Below are 25,923 nucleotides of genomic sequence, written 5' to 3'. Positions count from 1 at the left end.
CGAAGATGTACTGACAAAGTATTGGCCCTGTTGATGTAAATCATTAACACAGGTTTGCCGATAGGCTTTTCATAGCAGATTTGTAGTGAAGTGGCAATGCTGTAAAAACAGTGGCACCAAGCTGACCTGTACTGGTGCTTTAAGCAAACCTGCAGTTTGATTAGCACTTCTTTTCACAAAAGAATTAACTTCCTTCTTTAATTTGGCACTATAATGAAAGCACTTCATTATGTTTTACTAACAGCGGTACTTTACAGAATTAAGTGAAACAATACGTAAAATGGTAATGAACCGTATCTTACTTGTGCACAAATACTAAAGCCTAATGCATTGTTGCTATTTATGTAAAGAAATTTATTTTTGTTGCAATGAATATCTGGAAGGCTGAGACATTCAAAGATGAGCAATACTGAATTTCTAATCCCTTCATTGGAAGATGTATCACAATTCAATGGCTGGAAAAAAAAAAGAAAAGAAGATTTGTCTTCTAACTTTTTAAATATATTTTTACTAGCACAGAAATTTCGGTGCCAGTGTTTATCTTCGCACTTGACCTGCAAAGCATGACCATCTAGTGTTCCTTCTGTTCAGTTGCTCCTAGAGACATTTTTCAGAACTTCCATTTGCTTCGCACTGGATTCTAGGCCAGGCAATTTTTGGATCCTGAACAAAAAAAAAAAAAAAGTGTGGCTTGGATTCGGGATATACAGTAAGTTTTGTAAAGCTCATTCAGTGCCTTTTGCCATTGGCAAGAATTTTAAAGCAGGACTAGATAGGCTGCAAAGTGTTCTATCACCAGTATCATCCAGCTGGTAGGCTATGTTCAGAAACGTAACTTATCATTTCACATTTGTGGTGATTTTAAGTCTACTGTTAATGTTCAAGGAAATGTTAATTTGTACCTACTTCTTCACCAGGAGAATTGTTAGCTACAGTGGCAGCAGGCCAATATTTGTCAAAACTGGATTTTGCTAACACCTACTTTCAATTTCTTGTAGACTATCAGATGAACCATTTTTAGCACCTAATATGCCATCTGGCATATATCGTTATAACAGGCTGCCATTTTGAGTTGCAAGCACTCCTACAATATTTCAGAGATATCTTGAGAAACTCTTCCAAGGTACCACCAAACTGTGTTATCTATTCAGATGACTTGTTAACTACTGATGCTACATGGGAGTAGCACTTACGAAATCTACAGAAGTTGTTTGAGTGACTCTAAGCCCATAGTCTGTGCTGTCAGGTTGGCAAATGCAGTTTCTTTGCACCAAATGTCAAGTGCTTGAGTCATACATTAAGTCAAGATGGGGTGATCTCCCATGCAGTATCATGTGGCTGCAATCACTGACTTACCAGACCATAAGAATCTCAAAGAACTGAAGTCGTTCCTCAGAAAAGTGAATTATCACACTAAATTTAATCCAAATAAAACACACAGTTCCAATATGTTCATTCACTCGCATAAAAAAGTGTTAACTTTGTGTGGTCACAGATATGCCAGAAGGCTTTTATGAAACTTAAAAAGCACCTAAGGTCAGCCCATTCTTTAGCAGTGTTCCATCCTGGCATGCGTTGGCACATGCTGCTAATGCATCGGATTGTGGTGATGGTGCCATGATATCCCACAAATACGCTAACAGCACAGAACAGCCCATTGCATTTCCATCTAAAACATTAAATACAGCACAGAGAAATTATACGCAAATTCAGAAGGAGTCTCTGGCTGTTATATATGGCATCCAGAAATTTCATGTGGTCCTTTAAGTGCTAATTTTCACTTGATCACTGATCAAGTGAAAATTGTTTGGCCCCATTCAAAACTTTCCAATAAAAGGGAGCAGCAGCTGCAATGGTGGGCACTGCTCCCCAGGAACAATACCTATCAGAACCTTTATCGGCCCACCGTGCAGTACTCAAATGTTTAAAGACTTCCTCGCTTTTTGTGTGGCACAGATGCTGAATTTGATGGGTACGAGGCGCCATGTTTTGCCTTATGTGCAAAACAGTAACACAATCTTCACAAATTTCGAATTGCAGCATGCAAATTAGTGGCAGAAATGGCTGGTGATCTGCCCCTCTGCAGGGTGTTGTCTGCTGTATGGCACTGTAGGCCAGAACATTTGCCTAAGGATAACCCAGAGTAGCACACCTATTTCTAAGAGGGTTGCCCAGAAAGTAACGCACCGAATTTTTATTTTTCTCAGCCAAAAACAATGCTATGAATACAAAATGTTGTTGATGTTGTTGTTGTTGTTGTTGTCTTCAGTTCTGAGACTGGTTTGATGCAGCTCTCCATGCTACTCTATCCTGTGCAAGCTTCTTCATCTCCCAGTACCTACTGCAACCTACATCCTTCTGAATCTGTTTAGTGTATTCATCTCTTGGTCTCCCTCTACGATTTTTACCTTCCACGCTGCCCTCCAATACTAAATTGGTGATCGTTTGATGCCTCAGAACATATCCTACCAACCGATCCCTTCTTCTAGTTAAGTTGTGCCACAAACTTCTCTTCTCCCCAATCCTATTCAATACCTCCTCATTAGTTACATGATCTACCCACCTTATCTTCAGCATTCTTCTGTAGCACCACATTTCAAAAGTTTCTATTCTCTTCTTGTCCAAACTAGTTATCGTCCATGTTTCACTTCCATACATGGCTACACTCCATTCAAATACTTTCAGAAACGACTTCCTGACACTTAAATCTATACTCGATGTTAACAAATTTCTCTTCTTGAGAAACGCTTTCCTTGCTATTGCCAGCCTACATTTTATATCCTCTCTACTTCGACCATCATCAGTTATTTTACTCCCTAAATAGCAAAACTCCTTTACTACTTTAAGTGTCTCATTTCCTAATCTAATTCCCTCAGCATCACCCGACTTAATTTGACTACATTCCATTATCCTCGTTTTGCTTTTGTTGATGTTCATCTTATATCCTCCTTTCAAGACACTGTCCATTCCGTTCAACTGCTCTTCCAAGTCCTTTGCTGTCTCTGACAGAATTACAATGTCATCGGTGAACCTCAAAGTTTTTACTTCTTGTCCATGAATTTTAATACCTACTCCGAATTTTTCTTTTGTTTCCTTTACTGCTTGCTCAATATACAGATTGAATAGCATCGGGGAGAGGCTACAACCCTGTCTCGCTCCCTTCCCAACCACAGCTTCCCTTGCATGTTCCTCAACTCTTATAACTGCCATCTGGTTTCTGTACTAATTGTAAATAGCCTTTCGTTCCCTGTATTTGACTCTGCCACCTTCAGAATTTGAAATAGGGTACTCCAGTCAACATTGTCAAAAGCTTTCTCTAAGTCTACAAATGCTAGAAATGTAGGTTTGTGTTTCCTTAATCTTTCTTCTGAGATAGTCGTAGTGTCAGTATTGCCTCGCTTGCTCCAACATTTCTGCGGAATCCAAACTGAACTTCTCCGAGGTTGGATTTTACCAGTTTTTCCTTTTGTCTGCAAAGAATTCATGTTAGTATGTTGCAGCTGTGACTTATTAAACTGATAGTTCGGTAATTTTCACATCTGTCAACACCTGCTTTCTTTGGGATTGGAATTATTATATTCTTCTTGAAGTCTGAGGGTATTTCGCCTGTCTCATACATCTTGCTCACCAGATGGTAGAGTTTTGTCATGACTGGCTCTCCCAAGGCCATCAGTAGTTCTAATGGAATGTTGTCTACTCCCGGGGCCTTGTTTCGACTCAGGTCTTTCAGTGCTCTGTCAAACTCTTCACGCAGTATCTTATCTCCCATTTCGTCTTCATCTACATCCTCTTCCATTTCCATAATATTGTCCTCAAGTACATCGCCCTTGTATAAACCCTCTACATACTCCTTCCACCTTTCTGCCTTCCCTTGTTTGCTTAGAACTGGGTTGCCATCTGAGGTCTTGATATTCATACAAGTGGTTCTCTTCTCTCCAAAGGTCTCTTTAATTTTCCTGTTACATTTGTCCTCTAGCCATCCCTGCTTAGCCATTTTGCACTTCCTGTCGATGTCATTTCTGAGGCGTTTGTATTCCTATTTTGCCTGCTTCATTTACTGCATTTTTATATTTTCTCCTTTCATCAATTAAATTCAATATTTCTTCTGTTACCCAAGGATTTCTATTAGCCCTCGTCTTTTTACCTACTTGATCCTCTGCTGCCTTCACTACTTCATCCCTCAGAGCTACCCAATCTTCTTCTACTGTATTTCTTTCCCCCATTCCTGTCAATTGTTCCCTTATGCTCTCCCTGAAACTCTCTACAACCTCTGGTTCTTTCAGTTTATCCAGGTCCCATCTACTTAAATTCCCACCTTTTTGCAGTTTCTTCAGTTCATAACCAATAGATTGTGGTCAGAATCCACATCTGCCCCAGGAAATGTCTTACAATTTAAAACCTGGTTCCTAAATCTCTGTCTTACCATTATATAATCTATCTGATACCTTTTAGTATCTCCAGGATTCTTCCAGGTATACAACCTTCTTTTATGATTCTTGAACCAAGTGTTAGCTATGATTAAGTTATGCTCTGTGCAAAATTCTACAAGGCGGCTTCCTCTTTCATTCCTTCCCCCCCAATCCATATTCACCTACTATGTTTCCTTCTCTCCCTTTTCCTACTGACGAATTCCAGTCACCCATGACTATTAAATTTTCGTCTCCCTTCACTACCTGAATAATTTCTTTTATCTCGTCATACATTTCATCTATTTCTTCATCATCTGCAAAGCTAGTTGGCATATAAACTTGTATTACTGTAGTAGGCATGGGCTTTGTGTCTATCTTGGCCACAATAATTCGTTCACTATGCTGTTTGTAGTAGCTAACCCGCACTCCTATTTTTTTATTCATTATTAAACACACTCCTGCATTACCCCTATTTGATTTTGTATTTATAACCCTGTAATCACCTGACCGAAAGTCTTGTTCCTCCTGCCACCGAACTTCACTAATTCCCACTATATCTAACTTTAACCTATCCATTTCCCTTTTTAAATTTTCTAACCTACCTGCCCGAATAAGGGATCTGACATTCCACGCTCCGATCCGTAGAACGCCAGTTTTCTTTCTCCTGATAATGACGTCCTCCTGAGTAGTCCCCGCCCGGAGATCCGAATTGGGGACTATTTTACCTCCGAAATATTTTACCCAAGAGGACGCCATCATCATTTAATCATACAGTAAAGCTGCATGTCCTTGGGAAAAATTACGGCTGTAGTTTCCCCTTGCTTTCAGCTGTTCGCAGTACCAGCACAGCAAGGCCGTTTTGGTTAATGTCACAAGGCCAGATCAGTCAATCATCCAGACTGTTGCCCCCGCAACTACTGAAAAGGCTGCTGCCCCTCTTCAGGAACCACATGTTTGTCTGGCCTCTCAACAGATACCCCTCCGTTGTGGTTGCACCTACGGTACGGCCATCTGTATCGCTGAGGCATGCAAGCCTCCCCACCAACGGCAAGGTCCATGGTTCATGGGGGGGACAAAATGTTACGTACGTATTATTTCAGGTCTCCCAAGTGAGCATGCCAAGTTTCCGTCTCTTTCGGCAGAAAGCATAGCACAGTTTCAAAATGGCATCTGTAGGTGAATAAATTACAAGCCATCACTGAATTTCTCACTGCAGAGAAAGAAACTGTGGGGAATATTCAGAAACGCTTGTGCAAAATCTACAGAGTATACGCTGTTGACAGAAGTACAATTAGTTACTGGGTACGGAGGGTGAGGTCATCAGAAGGGAGTTCGGCAGAGCTCCGTGATTTAAAGTGTTTGGGAAGACCATCCACAGCTGTCGCACCCTCGCACCCTGACATGTTATAGCAAGCTGCTGTTGTCATTCGCAAGGGCAGATGCATTATGCTTTGACAGTTGGCGCTGCATCTGTCAATCAGCAAAGGAAGTGTGGATGCAATTATCTGCACTCGTGGATATTCAAAAGTGTGTGCAAGATTGGTCACACTGTGTCTAATGGTGGATCACAAATCATACAGAAAAAACATTTGTCTTGATTGGTTTCAATGGCCTTCTTGTCCCAGATTGTGACAGGTGACGAAACCTGGGTTCACCATTTTGAGACCGAAACAAAATGACAGTCAGTGGAATGGCGCCATTCCCACTCCCCACAAAAGAAAAAATTTGAAGCAACTGCTTCTGGCAGTAAGGTCACGATAACAGTGTTCTGAGACTGTGAAGATATGATTCGCGTTAACATGATGCGAAGAGGTGGTACCACTAATGCAGAAGCATATGTCAACACATTAACAAAACTCAAGATGTGCTTCCAGTGACTTCAGCACCACAGCAACCAAGGAGATGTTTTGCTGCAAACATGATAATGCTTGGTCCCACAAAAGTCTGAGGACTGCTGAACACATCACAAAACAGGATTGGACTGTGGTGCCCCACCCACCCTACAGTCCTGACCTAGCACCCTCTGACTTCTACTTGTTTGGGCCATTAAAGGATGCCATTCGTGGAACACATTTTGAGGATGATGAGGTGGTAATTCACACAGTGAAACACTGGCTCCATTGCAAGGACAAGGATTGGTACGGATAGGGCATACACGCCCTTGTTTAGCAGTGGAGGAAGTCCACAGAATGGGATGGATGTTACTTGGAAAAATAGGGTGTGCAGTCAAACACCATTCTTTCGTGTGTGTTCAATAAATAATTGTTGAAGAAAAACAGGACAGTGCATTATTTTCTGGACAACCCTCGTACTTTTCCTTACAGCACTGGCTTAATACCACTGAGGAGCGTGTCATATTGTTGGCTACAGGTGATTCTGAATGACAGGTGGCAGATCCTCCTTCCACACTCTGCCAGGCATTCTATAGATCCTCCACACTGCACACTGCACACTGGGGAATGTGCAGAATGAAGGCATTACCATGATGCCATGTGCACTGGCCTGAGATTGACAGTGCCATAGAATGACGAATGCACCATCTGGAACCACCATGCCTGAGCCCACAACCAGTCAGCCCCAGCACAGAGGTTCAGTGCTTGGCCATGCCCTGAAAACTGCTGGCAAAAGACACACGCTGATTTTGCTCATCCACTGTGAGTAGCAATGTGATTGATTGTTGCCAGTGCCTTCTAATTTACCACATATTGTACGGATGGCTACAACTACTACGGCAGCTACTATTCACACCTTGTTCAACATATTTGCAACAGAGCATTCTCCACCCTCGTTTTCAACAACTGCCGTCAGTTCACGAAATCTGCATTTCAGGATTTTATTTGGCGGAATGGCATTGAGCATCTGACCACATCCCTTTCCATCCTGCATCCAATTCAGAAGCCAAGCAGATGTTCAGGACATTCAAGATGCAGATTCACAAGTTACTGATGACAGGTGACACCAGAGAAGCACTAATCAGCTTCTTTCCCACCTACTGGTCCACCCCCATGAATGGACACAGCTTGGCTGGAATTCTACACAGACACAGACCCCACACCCTGTTCAACTTGCTGTATCCAACTCTACACGCCATTGCCCTAGTGCACAGCCATATTGCTGTAAGGGCATCCATATCTGGACTCTCACTTTCAGCTGCAACCACAAGAGGACCTGTGGCATTGGCAGTGGCAATAAGAGGAGGTAGGTGTTCAAGGTTAAGATGGGCATTTTGTGATGGCCCCTCCTGCCCTTCCACCCACTGGTGATTTGGGTAACCCCGTCCCTCCCCCACCAAAGGAACCAGCCAGCCCACCCGCTTACCTCTTACTACTACAACCTCTCCACTCACGTTAAGTGTCAGCAGGAAAGAGAGCTACTGGAGGTCAAACCCCTTTCTCCCCTTAGCCAATATTGGCTTCCAAACCCATCACTGTTGGCAACATACCCTCACCATCAGAAGAGGTTGTCCATTATCAGCTGATGGTTCCCATGTAGACTGACATATTGGTCCCACCTCTGCCACATCTAGCACCCACTCCCCTGTGGGCTGGCCCAAGCTGCATCCCAGGCTCTGTCAGCCAGCCAGGACTCTCAAAGACAATGTCGTCTCACACCACAGCCTCTCACAATGACGACACACTGTGGGCTTTTTTTTGGTGGGGATTCCTGCATCTCCTTCTCCCCTTCCTCAATGAAGTTTGCACAGGAGGGATCATTTTTAGCCGTATGTAACAGTTAAAAGGGGGAGATATTTAGTATCCAACAGTGATCCAGATTCCCTGCCTATCCCATATCAATAGAGAGAATACGTCAGAGATACTTAGGCTCCAGGCAACAACGCAACTTGCACTGAACAGGGTGCATCCACTACAACAAGAATGTGAGATGGCACTGCCCTCTGATGAGTGTTTACTGCTAAATACTGAGCCCAGCTATTGCAGCCAGTGTCCTGATAGTCACTGAAGCCTTAGTTATGTGCCACTAGATACCAAAGTTTTGATCTTGCCTGATTTATGTCTGTGGTTTAGATTTCTCCCTGCCTGCTTTGTTCCATTTTTCAATCAGTCAATTTTCAAGTTCTTTAATATTGTACATTCTTAGTCTTTGGTATATCCCTATTTGCATCTCATTGCTAATCCCATATAACTTTAATCTCACCTTTAACAGAAATTGCTACTTACAGCTTAAAAGGGCATCTTATTTGCTAATACAAATGGTCATCCTTCAGTTACTTACTTGCATTTCCCATTTGCCTTTTCCTCCAAACAAACTATTTTCAATGTCCTAAAGGCTTGAAGTTTGATCTCAGTTTTCTGTTTATCAAATTTGTTGTGATTGCTCCAATTTAGGTAAGGGGGAGTATGAAGTAATGTTATAGTATCTCATTGTATATATGTATAAGAGATAACGTAATTTGTAACTAACTGACAGCATCATCTTTAGACAATTTGGATTCCACAAGATGCATTTGTTTTATAAACAAAATGTTTGTAATACTGGTTGAATTACTTTCATACAGTAATATATACAAAAAGTGGCTGCACCAATATACTAGTAATCAACAGCACAACAGTTTATAAGGAGGTGAATTCATGCACAAATTAAATATTAGGAAGTTTGGACACCCTACATACTAATCGATATTTAAAAGCTTAAACACAATAACAAAAAGCATTAAACATAACATCACTTTTTCTCGTGTCTGTATAATACCTATATTATAAATCACTACTAGCAACTTAAAGATACTTGGAAAACTGAAAATAATTAAGAAATGTACAAAAATATACAGAAAATATTGCAGGGAAGCATTTTTAACACACAACTGGAAATAAACCATGACAAAAATTAATATGCCACTACTACCCAACACAAAAATCAACAATAGCAGCTTGACCTGCATAAACCTAATAAGGTTGGAAAAGAAAGAACATTCACAAAATGGAAACATTCAAATATCTGTTTCAAGAACAAAAGATATAGATACAAGCACACAAAAATATAAGAACTGGCCAAAAGAAACAAAATGACAACAACTGCAGTGTTCAATTAGGATTGTGAAAAGTCTATACACACATGGGAACTGAACTATTTCACAGCTCTCTCATATATTTAACACACCAGGATCAGGCATATGCAATGAATTGTACTTTTCAGAGTCAACCAAATGAAGCTTCAGATGCAGACTCCTTGAACTTACAAAAAATCAAGGCTCTGTTAAAGGATAAATGTGAACATCTAACCAAATTACGCAATGATCATAACACTGGCATCACAGCTTTAAAATGCACTCACTTGTATGGAGGCCATTAAGAATTAAGAAGAGATTACAGTACATTCTATAATACGGAAACTCCTGCCAACCACTATGAATCCATTGCATATGGAAAAACTCTTAGTGGCAGAAATTTAGCTTCAAGTTTGAAAATGGAGGGAAACTGTTGACACAGAAAGAAGTATACAATCTATACCAAAGTTTTGATGCTGATGTAAAGAACACACTTCAGTCAATCATTTTTCACAAAGAAACACCAATCTTGATCTGGTATTCAACTCAACTGACAATCAAAATCTATTGCTGCATCACCAAATAATGGTTTTAAGCTTGGTGCTTACAATGTTCAATGTCAGTGCAGGCTGCAGTACAATGAGCAGATACTACATTGCATTCTGCAACACTGCTAGGAGCAAACAAGGTACATTCATCTTTGACAGAAAGATAATTTGGTAGTTATTTAACACAGTTCAGATGAAATCTGTATATGGACAAAATATAGTACATTCAGGTGTTGTTCCTTAAAGAAAATAATTTAAAATCAGCATTACACAGGTTTTTAACATGGTCGGCTCTGAAAATTTTTTATGGCTGCTTACAATTCACTATTCATCTCACAAAATATTAAGAATACACCATACCCACAGGTCTAGGACCCCACCCCCCTCCTCCCCCATACAAAGCATCGTATGGGCACCCTCGCCAAGATCACACCACCCCTGCTAAGATCCATTAAGTTTTCATAAAGAAAATGCTCACAAATTCCTCTTTCAACATCAGGGCAGGACAATGCATAAACAAATTCTTAACAGCAAAGAATGGGTTACCTTAGTGCACAAGTGTGTGTGTGTGTGTGTGTGTGTGTGTGTGTGTGTAGAAAAGCAGACCAGTCTCACAAAGAACATGCCTACAAACTGTTCCTCCAACATCAGAATTTCTCAAAGTTTTGTACTGATTCCAATGCTGAAATTTGACTTCTTGTCTATCCATGAAGTTTCATGTTTCATAAAAATTGCAATTGAGTGACTTGTCTGACACCAAAAGTGTCAAAATTTGCTGCACTCATCAACTATCATTAACTGCTTGAACTACTGTAATAGAAAAAGGAGAGAACAACCTGTTCAAGAATCCTCAAATTTATACTGCAATAATAAGTAAGTACACTCACGAAAGCCACCTAACACAAGTGTGAATTCCTTTTTAACTGAATCCAACAGATCAACATGAACTGTTATGAAGAAAAGTTAAATCATAACTTTAAGATTAAATACTGTGGCCTTGGCCTTTATTAAATTTGAATTTCTCCCTAACTAACAAAAAGTATTTTGAAAACATCAGTTAAAAACTCAAGCTGAAGAAACTAGTTAGTAGTTCATGGGCAGCTGATGCATCTATTTCTATATACATCAACTAGGTGTCTACTTCTATATTCATGGACTAGATGTCAAAGGTGGGCACTGTGATATCATAGAGCTCACCTTTGACACCTAGTCGATGAATACTGTGCCCCAATCTGGTTATGTAAATGCTATACTAAAGCAGTTTACTTTCATCACCAGGATTCTTGTAGAACACTGAAGTCAACCTCTATCCCATGGTGCTATGCAATTAGCGGAAACCTGCCTTCACAACTCAGATAACAGGTAGTTAACAATAAGGAAACTGAAAAACTTGCATCCCCACACCATTCACAATGCCTCCCAACCAAAAGGTCCCAGAAAACCTACCTACAAACTGGCTTGGGTCTAGAAATACAGTACGGCAAAGATATGATAGATACTCTCAGCACTGAGAAAGAATAATGCCAGAGATAGAACACAGCTCCAATTAATCATCACAGTGTCTCAGACGCCTGTAACAAAAATAATAGAAGTAAAGCTGAGAAAAAAGATATACACATTTCTGCATCCAAAATGAAGTACGTGACAAACATCGTTAATGTGTCACAATCACTAGAAACGGACTCTAGAAGGGTCAATAAAGTTCAAGAATTCAAATATATCGTAGAAATGATTCAAATCAATGGATTAAAAAAGAAGTAAATAACTTCAGAGCCCACAAGATAGAGGCTGTGTACCAACTCTCCTAGTAAAAAGTCAGTCTCCATAAACACAAAAGTTAAGCACTGTAATGGTGTAGTATTCTCTAAAGCATCCTCATAACAGAATGCATTGCTTTAAATAGGAGAAATGGAGAAAAAAGGAAAAATACCTTTAAAAAATTCTCATACAAAAAACAGATGAAAATGGAAAATATGTACACTACTTAGGTGTAACGAAGAACTCATTTAGGAAATTTCTCAAACTTTCAGCCAAAAAAAAAAAAAAAAAAAAAAAAAAAATAGGCCACTTTCTTTGGACTTATAGAAAGAATGGAGGAAAGCAGACTAACGTAACAAATATTCTAATATTTAAAATTTTTTATAAATAATAAAAACCAGATCAATATAACTCAATGCTTTGGAGGAAGACATCCAAATCAGAGAACGTCAGAATCAAAGGTTCTCAAGAGAGGAAAAAAGTATAGTAGACTCTACATCGAAGAACAGAGAAACTAAAGAGTGAAAAACATTGGGAAGAAAGAAGTGAAAAGAAATCACAAGTAGTTGCCCTCCATGTGGCCCATATTTGGCCAAATTTCTTCCTTTTTTTGGGGGGGGAATGGGGGGGATGAGGGAGGTTGGGGAGGGAGGGTGTAGGTAAGACTTTCCTCAATCTATGTTGGTTTGAACACCACAGTAGTTTACTAGGCATAATCCAGCTGGAAGTAGTATGCCCTTGCCTTATTAGAACTGTTCAACAGATTAAATTATAAGAGGACATACAATATGAAATGGAGTTAGAAGCACAGCACAACTTGGCATGTTCTGCATACAGAAATGATGGCCAGAGGTGAAAGAGGCAAGAAGTGTCAAAAAATAAATCCTGACTGAGGATGGAAACCAAGATTGTTGTATTTATAGTCTGATACTTATGCAGCATCAAACCATCATGTCACACTGTTATAATAAAGGGATTTAATTTTAATGAGAATATGTGACAATGAATTGTGCATGTCACATGCAATGCACTATTGTATAAATTGGGACCCCACAATTTTTGTCTGTATGACTGTGGAGCTTGTGAACATAATATTGAACATCCAGTCCAGAAGTGGCCTCAACAAAAACATACTGGAATGCTCCAAACAGTTTATATTAACATAGTGAGCAGCCAATGGGCTGTAGACTGCTAGGTGAAGATCTATGATCAAAGTCTCCATTTTGTACTTTGTAGTACTGTTGTTTTCTGTCAAGCCATTGATTTCTCACACACACAAGAAACAGAATTGAAACTGTTAGTTGTTCAATGCTGTATACATATATTATTTCTCATAAAATCCTAGTTTCACAAGATTTTACTGGTGAAATAGCTGTACAAATGGAACATTCCATAAGCACATTAATTTCTGTTTTCAGTATAGAGATAGAATGCATTTTCTATTTAGTTTTGTACAATGTTTTGTGATACTCAGTTGCTTTGACATAATTAAGTAAAGACTAATCATGGCAGTTATCAAACTGCACTTAAAGAAATATATGGCATTTCATTATTTCTAAATACGAGGGTGGTTCAGAAAGTAACCTCCGATTGGTCACAGTGCGGGTTGTGGGGGGAGTAGCGACGCCATCTGTGCGTTCACGCACTCAACAGGTCAGTCGGCATCAAGCCGTGGTCGAGTGAACGTCGTACCTGCGCTAGTTTAGTTTTTGTGGCAGTTTGAAATGTGTGCTGCAATAGAAAACCCCGCCAAATGTGAAGTGCGTGCTGTCATAAGGTTTTTTACAGCCAAAGGATATTCTGCAGCAGCTATTCATCGTGAGCTTTGTGCTGTGTACGGACCAAGACTTATGAGTGAAGGAGTTGTCCGTGAATGGGTACGTTTATTTGAAAGTGGACGAGAAAACGTTCATGATGAAGAGAGGAGTGGTAGACCATCATTGGTGACTGAAGAACTCGTTCAGACAGTTGATGCAAAAGTTCGTGAAAATCGACGTTTCTCAATGTCGGAGTTGTCTACTGGTTTTCCACAGATTTCTAAGACTCTCTTGTACGAGATAGTGACAGCAAGATTGGGTTACCGTAAGTTCTGTGCACGATGGGTGCCCAAAATTCTTACCGACCACCACAAAACTCAAAGAATGGCCTCTGCATTAGACTTTCTGTCACGTTATGAGGACGAAGGAGAACCATTGTTAAACAGAATCGTGACCGGTGACGAAACCTGGATTAAGTACGTGAACCCTGAGACAAAAGAACAATCAAAGATGTGGGCACATTCAAATTCGCCTACCAAACCAAGAAAAGCCTCGCAAGATTTTTCTGCCAGAAAACTGATGGCAACGGTGTTTTGGGATGCCAAAGGGGTGTTGTTGGTTGAATTCATGGAACGTGGTACGACCATTAATCAAGACGTGTACTGTGAAACAATAAAAAAGTTACGACGGGCTATACAGAACAAACGCCGTGGTATGCTGGCTTCCGGTATCGTTTTTTTGCACGATAACGCCCGTCCTCACTCTGCTCGCAGAACAACGGCCCTTCTTGAGTCCTTCAAGTGGGACGTTATCAACCATCCACCTTACAGCCCAGACCTGGCGCCAAGTGATTATCACCTCTTCATGCATTTGAAGAAATGGCTCGGGTAACAGCAGTTTGATGACGACGAAGAGCTCAAAGATGCGGTCACAGGCTGGCTCCAGGCACAAGCGGGTGATTTTTATGCAGAAGGAATTTCAAAGCTTGTGAAGAGATATGATAAGTGCCTCAATCGCTATGGAGACTATGTAGAAAAATAGTGCAAAGATGTAGTTGTAAGATGTATATATTAAAATATTTTTATTTAACTTGGTGTATTTTTTTAAATCAACCGGAGGTTACTTTCTGAACGGCCCTCGTATATGAACTGAATGCACTAGCTTCATTGATTATTGTTCAATAAAAACAGCGTGTGCAAGAATTTCTTGCAATGTGAAATAGATGTTTTGAAGTCTTCAGCTGACTGTTACAACGCACTTAGGAAGAACCTAGGTTAACAGAGCATGACAATTCCTTCACTCACTTGGATTCCAAAGGAGATTTCATTATCCAAGCTGGCAAACTACTCTGAACCATTATGATGTAACAATGTTCCATAACATACAAATGAGTACTTATTAATTTTTCATAACAAATTCAAATAATATTGTTGAACAACTTATCCTCTCACCTCCACTGTGAGCTCCTTGCTTTTGATTCAGTAGTGCTAAGATCTTGACCTAGAGGAGACTGGATACTCAAAAAGTAACGTATGTCAGAAGCCTCAGACTCTGATTGTGGTAGCCTAATGATCAAGCATCAAACATGAACAGAAGCAAATAAAGGAAATTAGCTTTAGCACAGACTAAACAAGGAAAACATAAAAATACAAATAACAAAACATCAATGTACCAGAAGCTGATAATAAGTAATTTAAATTATAGTGTTACCATATTATTTTAAAATCTTCACTATACTTGAGCTATATATAGCACTGAGAAGTTAATCACATGCAGCGGATGTTCCTCACATACCATGAAAAAAGATAACACAGCTTACTGTTTCCCATTAAAGGAAAATCCCTTACCCATTGGCAAGAGCCATTTGCTACACTAATACTGCCAACCAACTGCAAGCAGTTTATTGAATTTTGAGTGTGTATGTTCAACATCCAACGTAAGTATAGCAAAGGATTATCAATAAGGTACAAAGCAGTCCTCAAAATAACACATACCATAACATATTTTGCAAGATCAATTTGCACCAGGATAATATGATTTTGTGAGCTGAAATACGTAAAACCACTAAAATTATAATTTTGTAAATCATTTAACATGTGACAATTTTCTATCTTATATTGGTTGTGACATAACTGAGGACATTTAGAATGAAAGGAAAGAAATGACACGAAATACTATTTGTGACATCAAAGAAATATGTACTTACAGCAGTTGGGATTAAAACAATTCGACCATCGCTGACAAGGACAAAAATTTAAAACGTTACTTCACTTCTAGATCAGAAAATGATTTCATTAAAATGGAAATTCCTGGATGGAGCAAAACATAAAATAAGTGAAAGGCAACCATTACCCTATGGTGGCTGATGTGTACAGCTTAGAAACACATAACAGTAAACAGTATTCACACTAACTTTTAAACTCTTGTTCATTTTCTAGTAGAAGTACACACAATCACACACGTAACCACACAGACATCCAAAAGCACTCTCTGGTGGCCACAATGAGGTTGAATATTGATCACTGAAAGCAGTTGACTGAGTTGTTGGAGGTGGGGAGGGGGCTGAGGAGGACACAAGGATGGGGTAGTGTAAAGAGGTAGGTCTTCTACAAGTACATCTACATGGATACTCTACAAATCAAATTTAAGTGCCTGGCAGAGGGTTCATCTAACCACCTTCACAATAATTCTCTATTATTCCAATCTCGCACAGCGTGCAGAAAAAACGAATAGCTGTATCTTTCTGTGTGAGCTCTAATTTCCCTTATTTTATTATGATGATCATTTCTCCCTATGTAGGTCAGCGTCAACAAAATATTTTCCCATTTGGAGGAGAAAGTTTGTGACTGAAATGTTGTGAGAATATTCCACCACAACAAAGAAAGTTTTTGTTTTAATGATGTCCACACCAAATCCTATATCATTTCCATTACACTCTCTCCCCTATTTCGTGATAATACAAAACATACTGCCCTTTGAATTTTTCAATGTACTCCATCAGTCGTATCTGATAAGGATCTCACACTGCACAGCAGTATTCTAAAAGAGGATGGACAAGCATAATGTGGGCAGTCTCTTTAGTGAATCTGTTAAAATTTCTAAGTGTCTTGCCTATAAGATGCAGTCTTTGGTTAGCCTTCCCCACAACATTTTCTAAGTGTTCCTTCTAATTATAATTCCTAAGTATTTAGGTGAATTTATGGCCTTTAGATTTGACTGATTTATCATGTAATTAAAGTTTAATGGATTCCTGTTAGCACTCATACGGATGACCATAGATTTTTCGTTATTTCAGGTCAATTGCCAATCTTTACAACTGGAGACTCCACAGCTGTTCAAATGAAATGAGTACAGAGGGTAGGGTAAAAAAGAGATATAGAAAAAAGGAGAGGGTGAAAATTGAGAGGAAGGTAGAGAGAAATGCATGGGAATGGTAAGGGAGGGAAAAGCATTGCTCGTGAAAAACTCAGCTTGCCCTTTTCTCACATGATATACTGAGAACGACGGATGAAGGGCAACAAGCAAATTCCATATTTCTAGATTTCTGGAAACCATCTGACATGGTTTCTGATTGTAGGCTGTTAATGAGGGTATGAGCATATGGAATAAGTTCTTAAATAATAGAACCTAGTGTGTTGTCCTTGACCATAAGTATTCATCAGTGACAAGGGTAACTTCATAAGTGCTCCAGGGAAATGTGATAGGAGCACTGCTGTTCTCTATATACACTGCTGTTCTCTATATACGTAAATGATTTGGCACACAGGGTGGGTAGCAATTTGCACTTGTTTGCTGATAATGCTATGGTGTAAAGTAACTTGTTGAAGTTGAGTGACTGTAGGAAGATACGAGACAACTTAGACAAAATTTCCAGTTGGTGTGATGAATGGCAGCTAGCTGCTAGCCCTAAATAATAAAAAATGTAAATTAATGCAGATAAGTAGGAAGAACAAACTTGTAATGTTTGGATACAGTATTATTAGTGTCCTGCTTGACACAATCAATTTGTTTAAATATCTGGCCATAGCATCGCAACACAGTATGAGGTGGAACGAGCATGTGGAAACTGTGATACTGATGGCAAATGGTCAAACTTGGTTTATTGTGAGAATTTTAGGGAAGAGTGGTTCACCTGTAAAGGAGACCACATATAGGACGCTAGTGCAACCTACTCTTGAGGTCTGTATCAGGTCAAACTGAAGGAAAACATTGAACCAATTCAGAGGCAGGCTGCTAGATTTGTTACCAGTAGATTCGAACAACACGTAAATGTTATAGAAATGCTTCAGGAACTCAAATGGGAATCTCTGGAGCGAAGGCAACATATTTTTCGAGAAACACTATCGACAAAATTTAGAGAATCGACATTTGAAGCTGACTGTTGCATGATTGTACTGCCACCAACATGCATGGCATTCAAGGATGATGAGGACACAATACTAGAAATTAGGATTCATACGGAGATGTACAGACAGTCATTTTTCTCTCACTATTTGCGAGTGGAATAGGAGGGGAAATGACAAGCAGTGCTATAGGGTACCCTCCACCAGGCATTGCACGGTGGCTTGCACAGCATCGATGTAGATGTAGTAGGAAGGGTGGGAGAGGGGGAGGGAGAGGCAGAGAGGGGAGGACAGGGGAGAGAGGGAGAGGCAGAGAGGGGAGAGAAGAAAAGGCAGAGCGGCAGAGAGGGAGAGGCAGAGGCAGAGGCAGAGGCAGAGGCAGAGAGAGGCAGAGGCAGAGGCAGAGAGAGGCAGAGGCAGAGGCAGAGAGAGGCAGAGAGGGAGGGGGAGAGAGGGGGAGAGAGGGGGAGAGAGGGGGAGAGAGGGGGGAGGGGGGAGAGTGGGGGAGAGGGGAGGAGAGGGGAGGAGAGTGGGGGAGAGGGGAGGAGAGTGGGGGAGAGGGGGGAGAGGGGGGAGAGGGGGGAGAGGGGGGAGAGGGGGGAGAGGGGGGAGAGGGGGGAGAGGGGGGAGAGGGGAAGAGAGGGGTGGAGAGGGGAAGAGAGGGGAGGAGAGGGGAAGAGAGGGGAAGAGAGGGGAGGAGAGGGGAGGAGAGGGGAGGAGAGGGGAGGAGAGGGGAGGAGAGGGGAGGAGAGGGGAGGAGAGGGGGAGAGGGGGGGGAGAGGGGGGAGATGGGGGGAGATGGGGGGAGAGGGGAGGAGAGGGGGCAGAGGGAGAGAGGGGGTGAGGGGGAGAGGGGGGTGAGGGGGAGAGGGAGTGGGAGAGGGGGAGAGCGGGAGAGGGGGAGAGCGGGAGAGGGGGGAGAGCGGGAGAGGGGGAGAGCGGGAGAGGGTGAGAGCGGGAGAGGGTGAGAGCGGGAGAGGGTGAGAGCGGGAGAGGGTGAGAGCGGGAGAGGGTGAGAGCGGGAGAGGGTGAGAGCGGGAGAGGGTGAGAGCGGGAGAGGGTGAGAGCGGGAGAGGGTGAGAGCGGGAGAGGGTGAGAGCGGGAGAGGGTGAGAGCGGGAGAGGGTGAGAGCGGGAGAGGGAGGTGCAGAGAGGGAGATGCAGAGAGGGAGGGGCAGAGAGGGAGGGGCAGAGAGGGAGGGGCAGAGAGGGAGGGGCAGAGAGGGAGGGGCAGAGAGGGAGGGGCAGAGAGGGAGGGGCAGAGAGGGAGGGGCAGAGAGGGAGGGGCAGAGAGGGAGGGGCAGAGAGGGAGGGGCAGAGAGGGAGGGGCAGAGACGGAGGGGCAGAGAGGGAGGGGCAGAGAGGGAGGGGCAGAGAGGGAGGGGCAGAGAGGGAGGGGCAGAGAGGGAGGGGCAGAGAGGGAGGGGCAGAGAGGGAGGGGCAGAGAGGGAGGGGCAGAGAGGGAGGGGCAGAGAGGGAGGGGCAGAGAGGGAGGGGCAGAGAGGGAGGGGCAGAGAGGGAGGGGCAGAGAGGGAGGGGCAGAGAGGGAGGGGCAGAGAGGGAGGGGCAGAGAGGGAGGGGCAGAGAGGGAGAGGCAGAGAGGGAGAGGCAGAGAGGGAGAGGCAGAGAGGGAGAGGCAGAGAGGGAGAGGCAGAGAGGGAGAGGCAGAGAGGGAGAGGCAGAGAGGGAGAGGCAGAGAGGGAGAGGCAGAGAGGGAGAGGCAGAGAGGGAGAGGCAGAGAGGGAGAGGCAGAGAGGGAGAGGCAGAGAGGGAGAGGCAGAGAGGGAGAGGCAGAGAGGGAGAGGCAGAGAGGGAGAGGCAGAGAGGGAGAGGCAGAGAGGGAGAGGCAGAGAGGGAGAGGCAGAGAGGGAGAGGCAGAGAGGGAGAGGCAGAGAGGGAGAGGCAGAGAGGGAGAGGCAGAGAGGGAGAGGCAGAGAGGGAGAGGCAGAGAGGGAGAGGCAGAGAGGGAGAGGCAGAGGGGGGGGAGAAGCAGTGAGTGGGGGAGGCAGATAGGTGAGAGGAAGAGAGGGGGGAGGGGGAGGGAGAGGCAGATAGGTGAGAGGAAGAGAGGGGGGAGGGGGAGGGAGAGGCAGAGAGGGGAGGGGGGAGAATGTCTCCTTGGGGGAGGAGAGGGAGTGGTGGGAGAATGCGGACACAATCTGGACAAGGAAGATGTTGTGTAGACAGAAGAGAGAAGGAAAAGATATGGTAGGCCAGTGGGAATAGGTTAGTGAAGGTTTAGGTCAGGGGGATTGAGAGAGTGCAGGATATGCTAGAGAAAATCCCAACCTGAGTAGTTAAGAGAAACCTGTGGAGGATGGGATTATCCAAATGGTTTGCAAAGTCATGCAGCTGTTGAAGTCATTTGGGATGTCCTGTGCAGCATGTTCGGCAATTGACTGGTCGAGTTTGTGGTTCGCCATAATTTGGTTGTAGTCATTCATGCAGGTAAACAGTTGGTTACTTATCATACCCGTACAATAATTGCAGCATAGCTGATATATAACATGACTGTTTTCACACTTGGCCCTGTCTTTTACTGAGTAGAAAATGCCTGCAATTGTGGTAGGAGGTAGTGGACAGGTGTATGGGGGCAGCTTGTGCACTTGGGCTGACTACAAAACAGTGACCCATTATGGCGAAGGATTGGTAACAGGATGGAATAGGGATATTGAGTGGGTGGAGGGACACCACTTGGGTGATGTCAGTATGATTTTGGGTAGAATATCCTTCATCTCAGGGCATGATAGAGGTAGCTGAAGCCCCAGTGGATGATGTAGTTGAACTTTTCAAGACCAGGCTGATACCGGTTGATCAGAGAGGTACTGGTTGGTGGAGAGTTAACATGTTTACTGGTGTCAGAAGAGTAGATGGCACGGGAGATTTGCCTTTTGATAAGATGGATAGTATACTGTCTTCAGTAAAAGTTCTGGTAATGTAACTGATGTATTTTGACAACTCCTGCCCTCCAATGCAGATGCAGCATCCACAGGTGGTAGGGCTGTAAGGAAGCGACTTTTCGACATGGAACAGATGACAGCTGTCAAAGTGGTGGTACCATTGTCAGTTGGTGCACTACATATGAACAGTTGTATTTATGGATCCATTTGACAGTCAGAGGTGGCTTGTTGAGTTCAGAAGGTCCAGGTGAAGTCGATATGAGAAAAGATACTGAGGTAATGGAGTTAGAGCACAGGCTGTTCCTGCATTAATTTCAGATCCCGAAAATGTCATAAATCAATCTCAACCAAACAAGGGGTTTTAGGAGTCTACTGGATGGGAAGAATTTCTCCAGATGGCCCAAAAATAAATTTGCATGGGATGATGCCAGATGAGTTCTTATGGCAGTACTTATCACAAATTTGTTTATAGATCTGGCCTTTTAAAGTGAAATAATTGTGAGTCAGGATGTAGTTGACTATGAGGATTAGGAAAGAGGTGGTGGTTTTGGTATCAGGAGGAAATTGGGAAAGGTTGTGGTCCATGACCTAATGTTATTTTTCAACTCAATTAGCTACCTTCATAGATGTCTACCTCCACCTCTAAGATCACTTCATAAATGCATTTGCTGTAACACGTGCACCAGCCACCAACAGCACCTCCACTCTGACACCGGTTACCCGTTCCTCATCGAAACAACTATTCCTTACAGCGTTGCCATCTGAGAATGTCGCATCTTCTTGGACAGCAAGAGTAATTGAAATGTGGTGATAACATTACCAGAGCATTTACTGACTAACAATATCCTGCCCAGCTCATACATGAACAAATCTCCCATGGCATCTGCTTCTCTGACACCACTAAACCTGTTAAACAGGCACTGACCAGCACTCCTCTGATCACCCAGTTCACTCTCCCCTAGAAAAACTCAACCAATTCCATCAAAATGGCTTCAACTATCTTGTGCCATGCCCTGAAATGAAGGACGTCCTATCCAAAATCCTACCCACATCACCCAAAGTAGTGTTCTGCTGACTACCCAACCTATAGAATACCCTTCTCCATCCCTATTCCAATCCTACACCCATTTCTGCACCCCATGGGTCATTCCTTTTTGACTGCCCTAGGTGCAAGGCCTGTCCCCCACACCCATCCATCATCCTCTATTACATTTCCTACCCAGAGAAGCTGAGGCTATGTGCAAAAGCGGCCACGTTACGTACCCGCTATGCTGCAATTACTGTGCAGCATTCCACGTGGGAATATTAACCAACTGTCTACTCTCATGAATGGCCACTGCCAGCTATGACACACTGTATCTTGACCATCCAGTTGCTGAACAAGCTGCACACCACAACATAAATGACTTCAACAGCTGCTTCACAATGTGTGCCATTTGGATCCTCTATCCCTGGGCGAGTTTCTCCGAATTATGCAGGTGGGCAGTGTGTCTTCAGCATACCCTGACCTAAACCTCCACTTACTTGTTTCCCACTGCCTCACTGCGTTTTTTCCCTTTTGCCTTGACCACTTCTTCCCTGTTCATATCATGTACAGCCTTCTCCTACCGCTCGCCACCCCCCCTCCCCCCACCCAATGTCCAAGCACACTATATCTCTCTCTCTCTCCCCCCCCTCCTCTCCATTCTCACCCCAACCCCTTTCTCCTTATCCCCTCCCTGTCTCCCTCTACATCTTGACTTTCCTCACCTTTATCAGCCTCTCTCCCTTTTCCTGTACCTCTTTTCACTCTACCCTTTGTAAACCTTTGTCTTGTGCAGCAGTGGGGCACCTGTAGTGTTGCTACCCAGTTTTATCTGAAACTTGTGGGAATTTGTAAGAAAGCTGCCATGGAGCAATGCATTAGCTATTGCTGGCTCATAAGTGCAATGTGACAACGTATCAGTTGTAGCAACATGTATGCAACAAAAGGATTGCAAGACGGGCTAGCTGTACTCACTGAAACCTGCACCACACAGTGGTAATAGCTAAGAGGCAGGTGTTATTACCACACCAGGGCAATAACCATTTTAAGGCAAATTCATTTGGGATCCAGTAGCACCACCATGACATCATGACCACAGTAGTCAACAAGCCGACTGGGCACCGCCAGCTGCAACTATGGGCTTGAGACTGGACTGGGACAGCTACCTCCCACTCTGAGTCCATCTTGTGGGACTCGGTGCCTCAGCATCGCCACCCTGCTGCCTATGCCTGCTGCTGCTGCTGCTGCTGCCAGACTCCATTCAGCGGGCAGCGGGTCATGTCCTGTGCACAGCAGTCTCCCCTTGTCACCAAGGTGGACAGAAGTTGGGAAACAGTGGATGCGAGTTGGGACTGAGATGCAGGGTCATTAGTGTTCTACAGCTGAATGCAGTCACAGCACAAGGTGGAGGGCAGTGGTGATGGCAGGAGCTTGGCTGAGTCAAAGTTCATTGGATTGCTGCCTGCCTGAAATCTGCATCACAGGGCATGGACACTTGCACCACTTCATTGGGGCCAAAGGTAGGCATTCACAGCCCATCGCTGGCTCGCCAAGCGGAATTAGGGCATGTCTGTCTCATGCTGAAAACAATGAGATGTGTAATTGAGGTCTAATAAAAATTATTGCTTTCCACCATTCTATACAGTGGTGTCAGGACAGCCAACATCGCTGCTGCCAGTGGTCAATGGAAGGAGAGGATATTGTCAGTTGGAGGTGCCTTCAAAGGATAGATCAAACACTGCATATTTAGTACCTTGGGGCTTACAAGCATAGAGGACTGCCATTCGATTTAAAGAATGCACCAGCAATGTTCCAGCATTTGTTAGACAGAGTGTCAAAGTGATTAAAGCCTTGTCAATGTTTACAGTATTTCAATGACATAATTGTTTTTTTAAGTGATATGCAACAACATAGGCAGCAACTGCAGACGTTCTTGAGAGGTTAAGGGCTGCACTTTTAATACTGAGTACTGAGAAGTGTCATTTTGCATTGGAAGAAATAAATTACTTTGCTCCTGTACTTGGTAAGGATGGTGTGAGGACTAATCCGAAATTGAGGTACACTACTGGCCATTAAAATTGCTACACCAAGAAGAAATGCAGATGATAAACTGGTATTCATTGGACAAATATATTACACTAGAACTGACATGTGATTACATTTTCAAGCAAATTTGGGTGCTTAGATCCTGAGAAATCAGTACCCACAACAATCACCTCTGGCCATAATAACAGCCTTGATACACCTGGGCATTGAGTCAAACAGAGCTTGGATGGTGTGTACAGATACAGCTGCCCATGCAGCTTCAACACAATACCACAGTTCATCAAGAGTAGTGACTGGCATATTGTGACGAGACAGTTGCTAGGCCATCATTGACCAGACGTTTTCAATTAGTGATAGATCTGGAGAATGTGCTGGCCAGGGCAGCAGTTGAACATTTTCTGTATCCAGAAAGGCCCAAACAGGACCTGCAACATGCGGTCGTGCATTATCCTGCTGAACTGTAGGGTTTTGCAGGGATCAAATGAAGGGTAGAGCTACGGGTCGTAACACATCTGAAATGTAATGCCCATTGTTCAAAGTGCCGTCAATGCGAACAAGAGGTGACAGACGTGCAACCAATGGCACCCCACACCATCACACCGGATGATACGCCAGTATGGCGATGATGAATACATGCTTCCAGTGTGCATTCACTGCGATGTTGCCAAACACGGATGCGACCATCATGATGCTGTAAACAGAACCTGGATTCATCTGAAAAAATGACGTTTTGCCATTTGTGCACCCAGGTTCATCATTGAGCACACCGTCATAGGCCCTCCTGTCTGTGATGCAGTGTCAAGGGTAACCACAGCCATGGTCTCTGAGCTGATAGTCCATGCTGCTGCAAATGTCGTCGAACTGTTCGTGCAGATGGTTGTTGTCTTGCAAATGTCGCCATCTGTTGACTCAGGGATCAAAACGTGGCTGCACGATCCATCACAGCCATGCAGATAAGATGCCTGTCATCTCGACTGCTAGTGATACGAGGCTGTTGGGATCCAGCACGGCATTCCATATTACCCTCCTGAACCCACCGATACCATATTCTGCTAACAGTCATTGGATCTCGACCAACACGAGCAGCAATATCACGATATGATAAACCACAATTGCAATAGGCTACAATCCGACCTTTGTCAAAGTTGGAAACGTGATGGTACGCATTTCTCCTCCTTACACGAGGCATCACAACAACATTTCACAAGGCAACGCCTGTCAACTGCTGTTTGTAAATGAGAAATTGGCTGGAAACTTTCGTCATCTCAGCACGTTGTAGGTGTCGCCACTGGTGCCAACCTTGTGTGAATGCTCTGAAAAGCCAATCATTTGTGTATCACAGCATCTTCTTCCTGTCGGTTAAATTTCGCGTCTGTGGCACGTTATCTTCGTGGTGTAGCAATTTTAATGGCCAGTAGTGTAGTTGATATGAGATTTTTAAGTACCAGGGACAGCTGAATAGCTACAGCTCTTCACGATTCTCAAGAAGTACTATAGAAAATTTGTGGAAGGATTCATGGATTTAGTGTGGCTGCTTAATACGAAAAAGTGAGTTGTCTGAGGAGTGTCAGAAAGCATTTGACGAGTTAAAGGAAGTATTGACATCAAGTCCAATGTCAGTATTCCCAGATTTATATTTATATTATCATGTGATGTGTCGAACTATGCTCTCAGGTGCATTTTGAACAAAGTTGTCAGTGGAGAAGAATATTCTATTGCTTTTGTGCTGAGACAGTTGAATGGGGCTGAGAGGAATTATTCTACCACAGAGGGAGAGATGCTTAGCCAGGTGTATGGAGTAACATTTTCCAGTGTTGCCTGTACAGAAGGAAGTCTGAAGTAGTGGCTGGCCATGCTGCTATGAGGTGCTTATTAGGTTTGAACACCTGTCAAGCAGACTGACGAGATGGACATTAACACTCAATGGATTTGAGCATGAAGTAATACACAGAGCAGAGAAGAAACACAGAAATGTGGACACACTAAGTGGAAAGGTGGCAGTGATACAAGCACTAGGTCAGGACCTTAGTGAGCAGCAAGCAGCACAGAGAACTGATGGCGTATGTAAGCAGTACAGTAAGCAGCAGCTGTTCAGCACTTGTGACAGGTTATTATGCAAGGCGATGAGATTAGG

General features: G+C 43.2%; 1 protein-coding gene across 1 annotated transcript in view; it reads right to left on the bottom strand.

The window, feature by feature from the left end:
- LOC124616722 (piezo-type mechanosensitive ion channel component) overlaps positions 1–25,923 on the bottom strand; it is a 684,203-nt gene that overhangs the window by 163,739 nt on the left and 494,541 nt on the right. Inside the window, exon 34 of the mRNA XM_047145082.1 lies at positions 14,929–15,042. Within this exon, the coding sequence (XP_047001038.1) occupies positions 14,929–15,042 (114 nt within the window). The remainder of the gene's footprint in view (positions 1–14,928; positions 15,043–25,923) is intronic.

This window comes from Schistocerca americana, chromosome 5, assembly GCF_021461395.2.
Source record: "Schistocerca americana isolate TAMUIC-IGC-003095 chromosome 5, iqSchAmer2.1, whole genome shotgun sequence".
Classification (NCBI taxonomy): Eukaryota; Metazoa; Arthropoda; class Insecta; order Orthoptera; family Acrididae; genus Schistocerca; species Schistocerca americana.
Note: the sequence above shows the minus strand (reverse complement) of the source record. Positions and strands in the feature narration are given on the sequence as shown.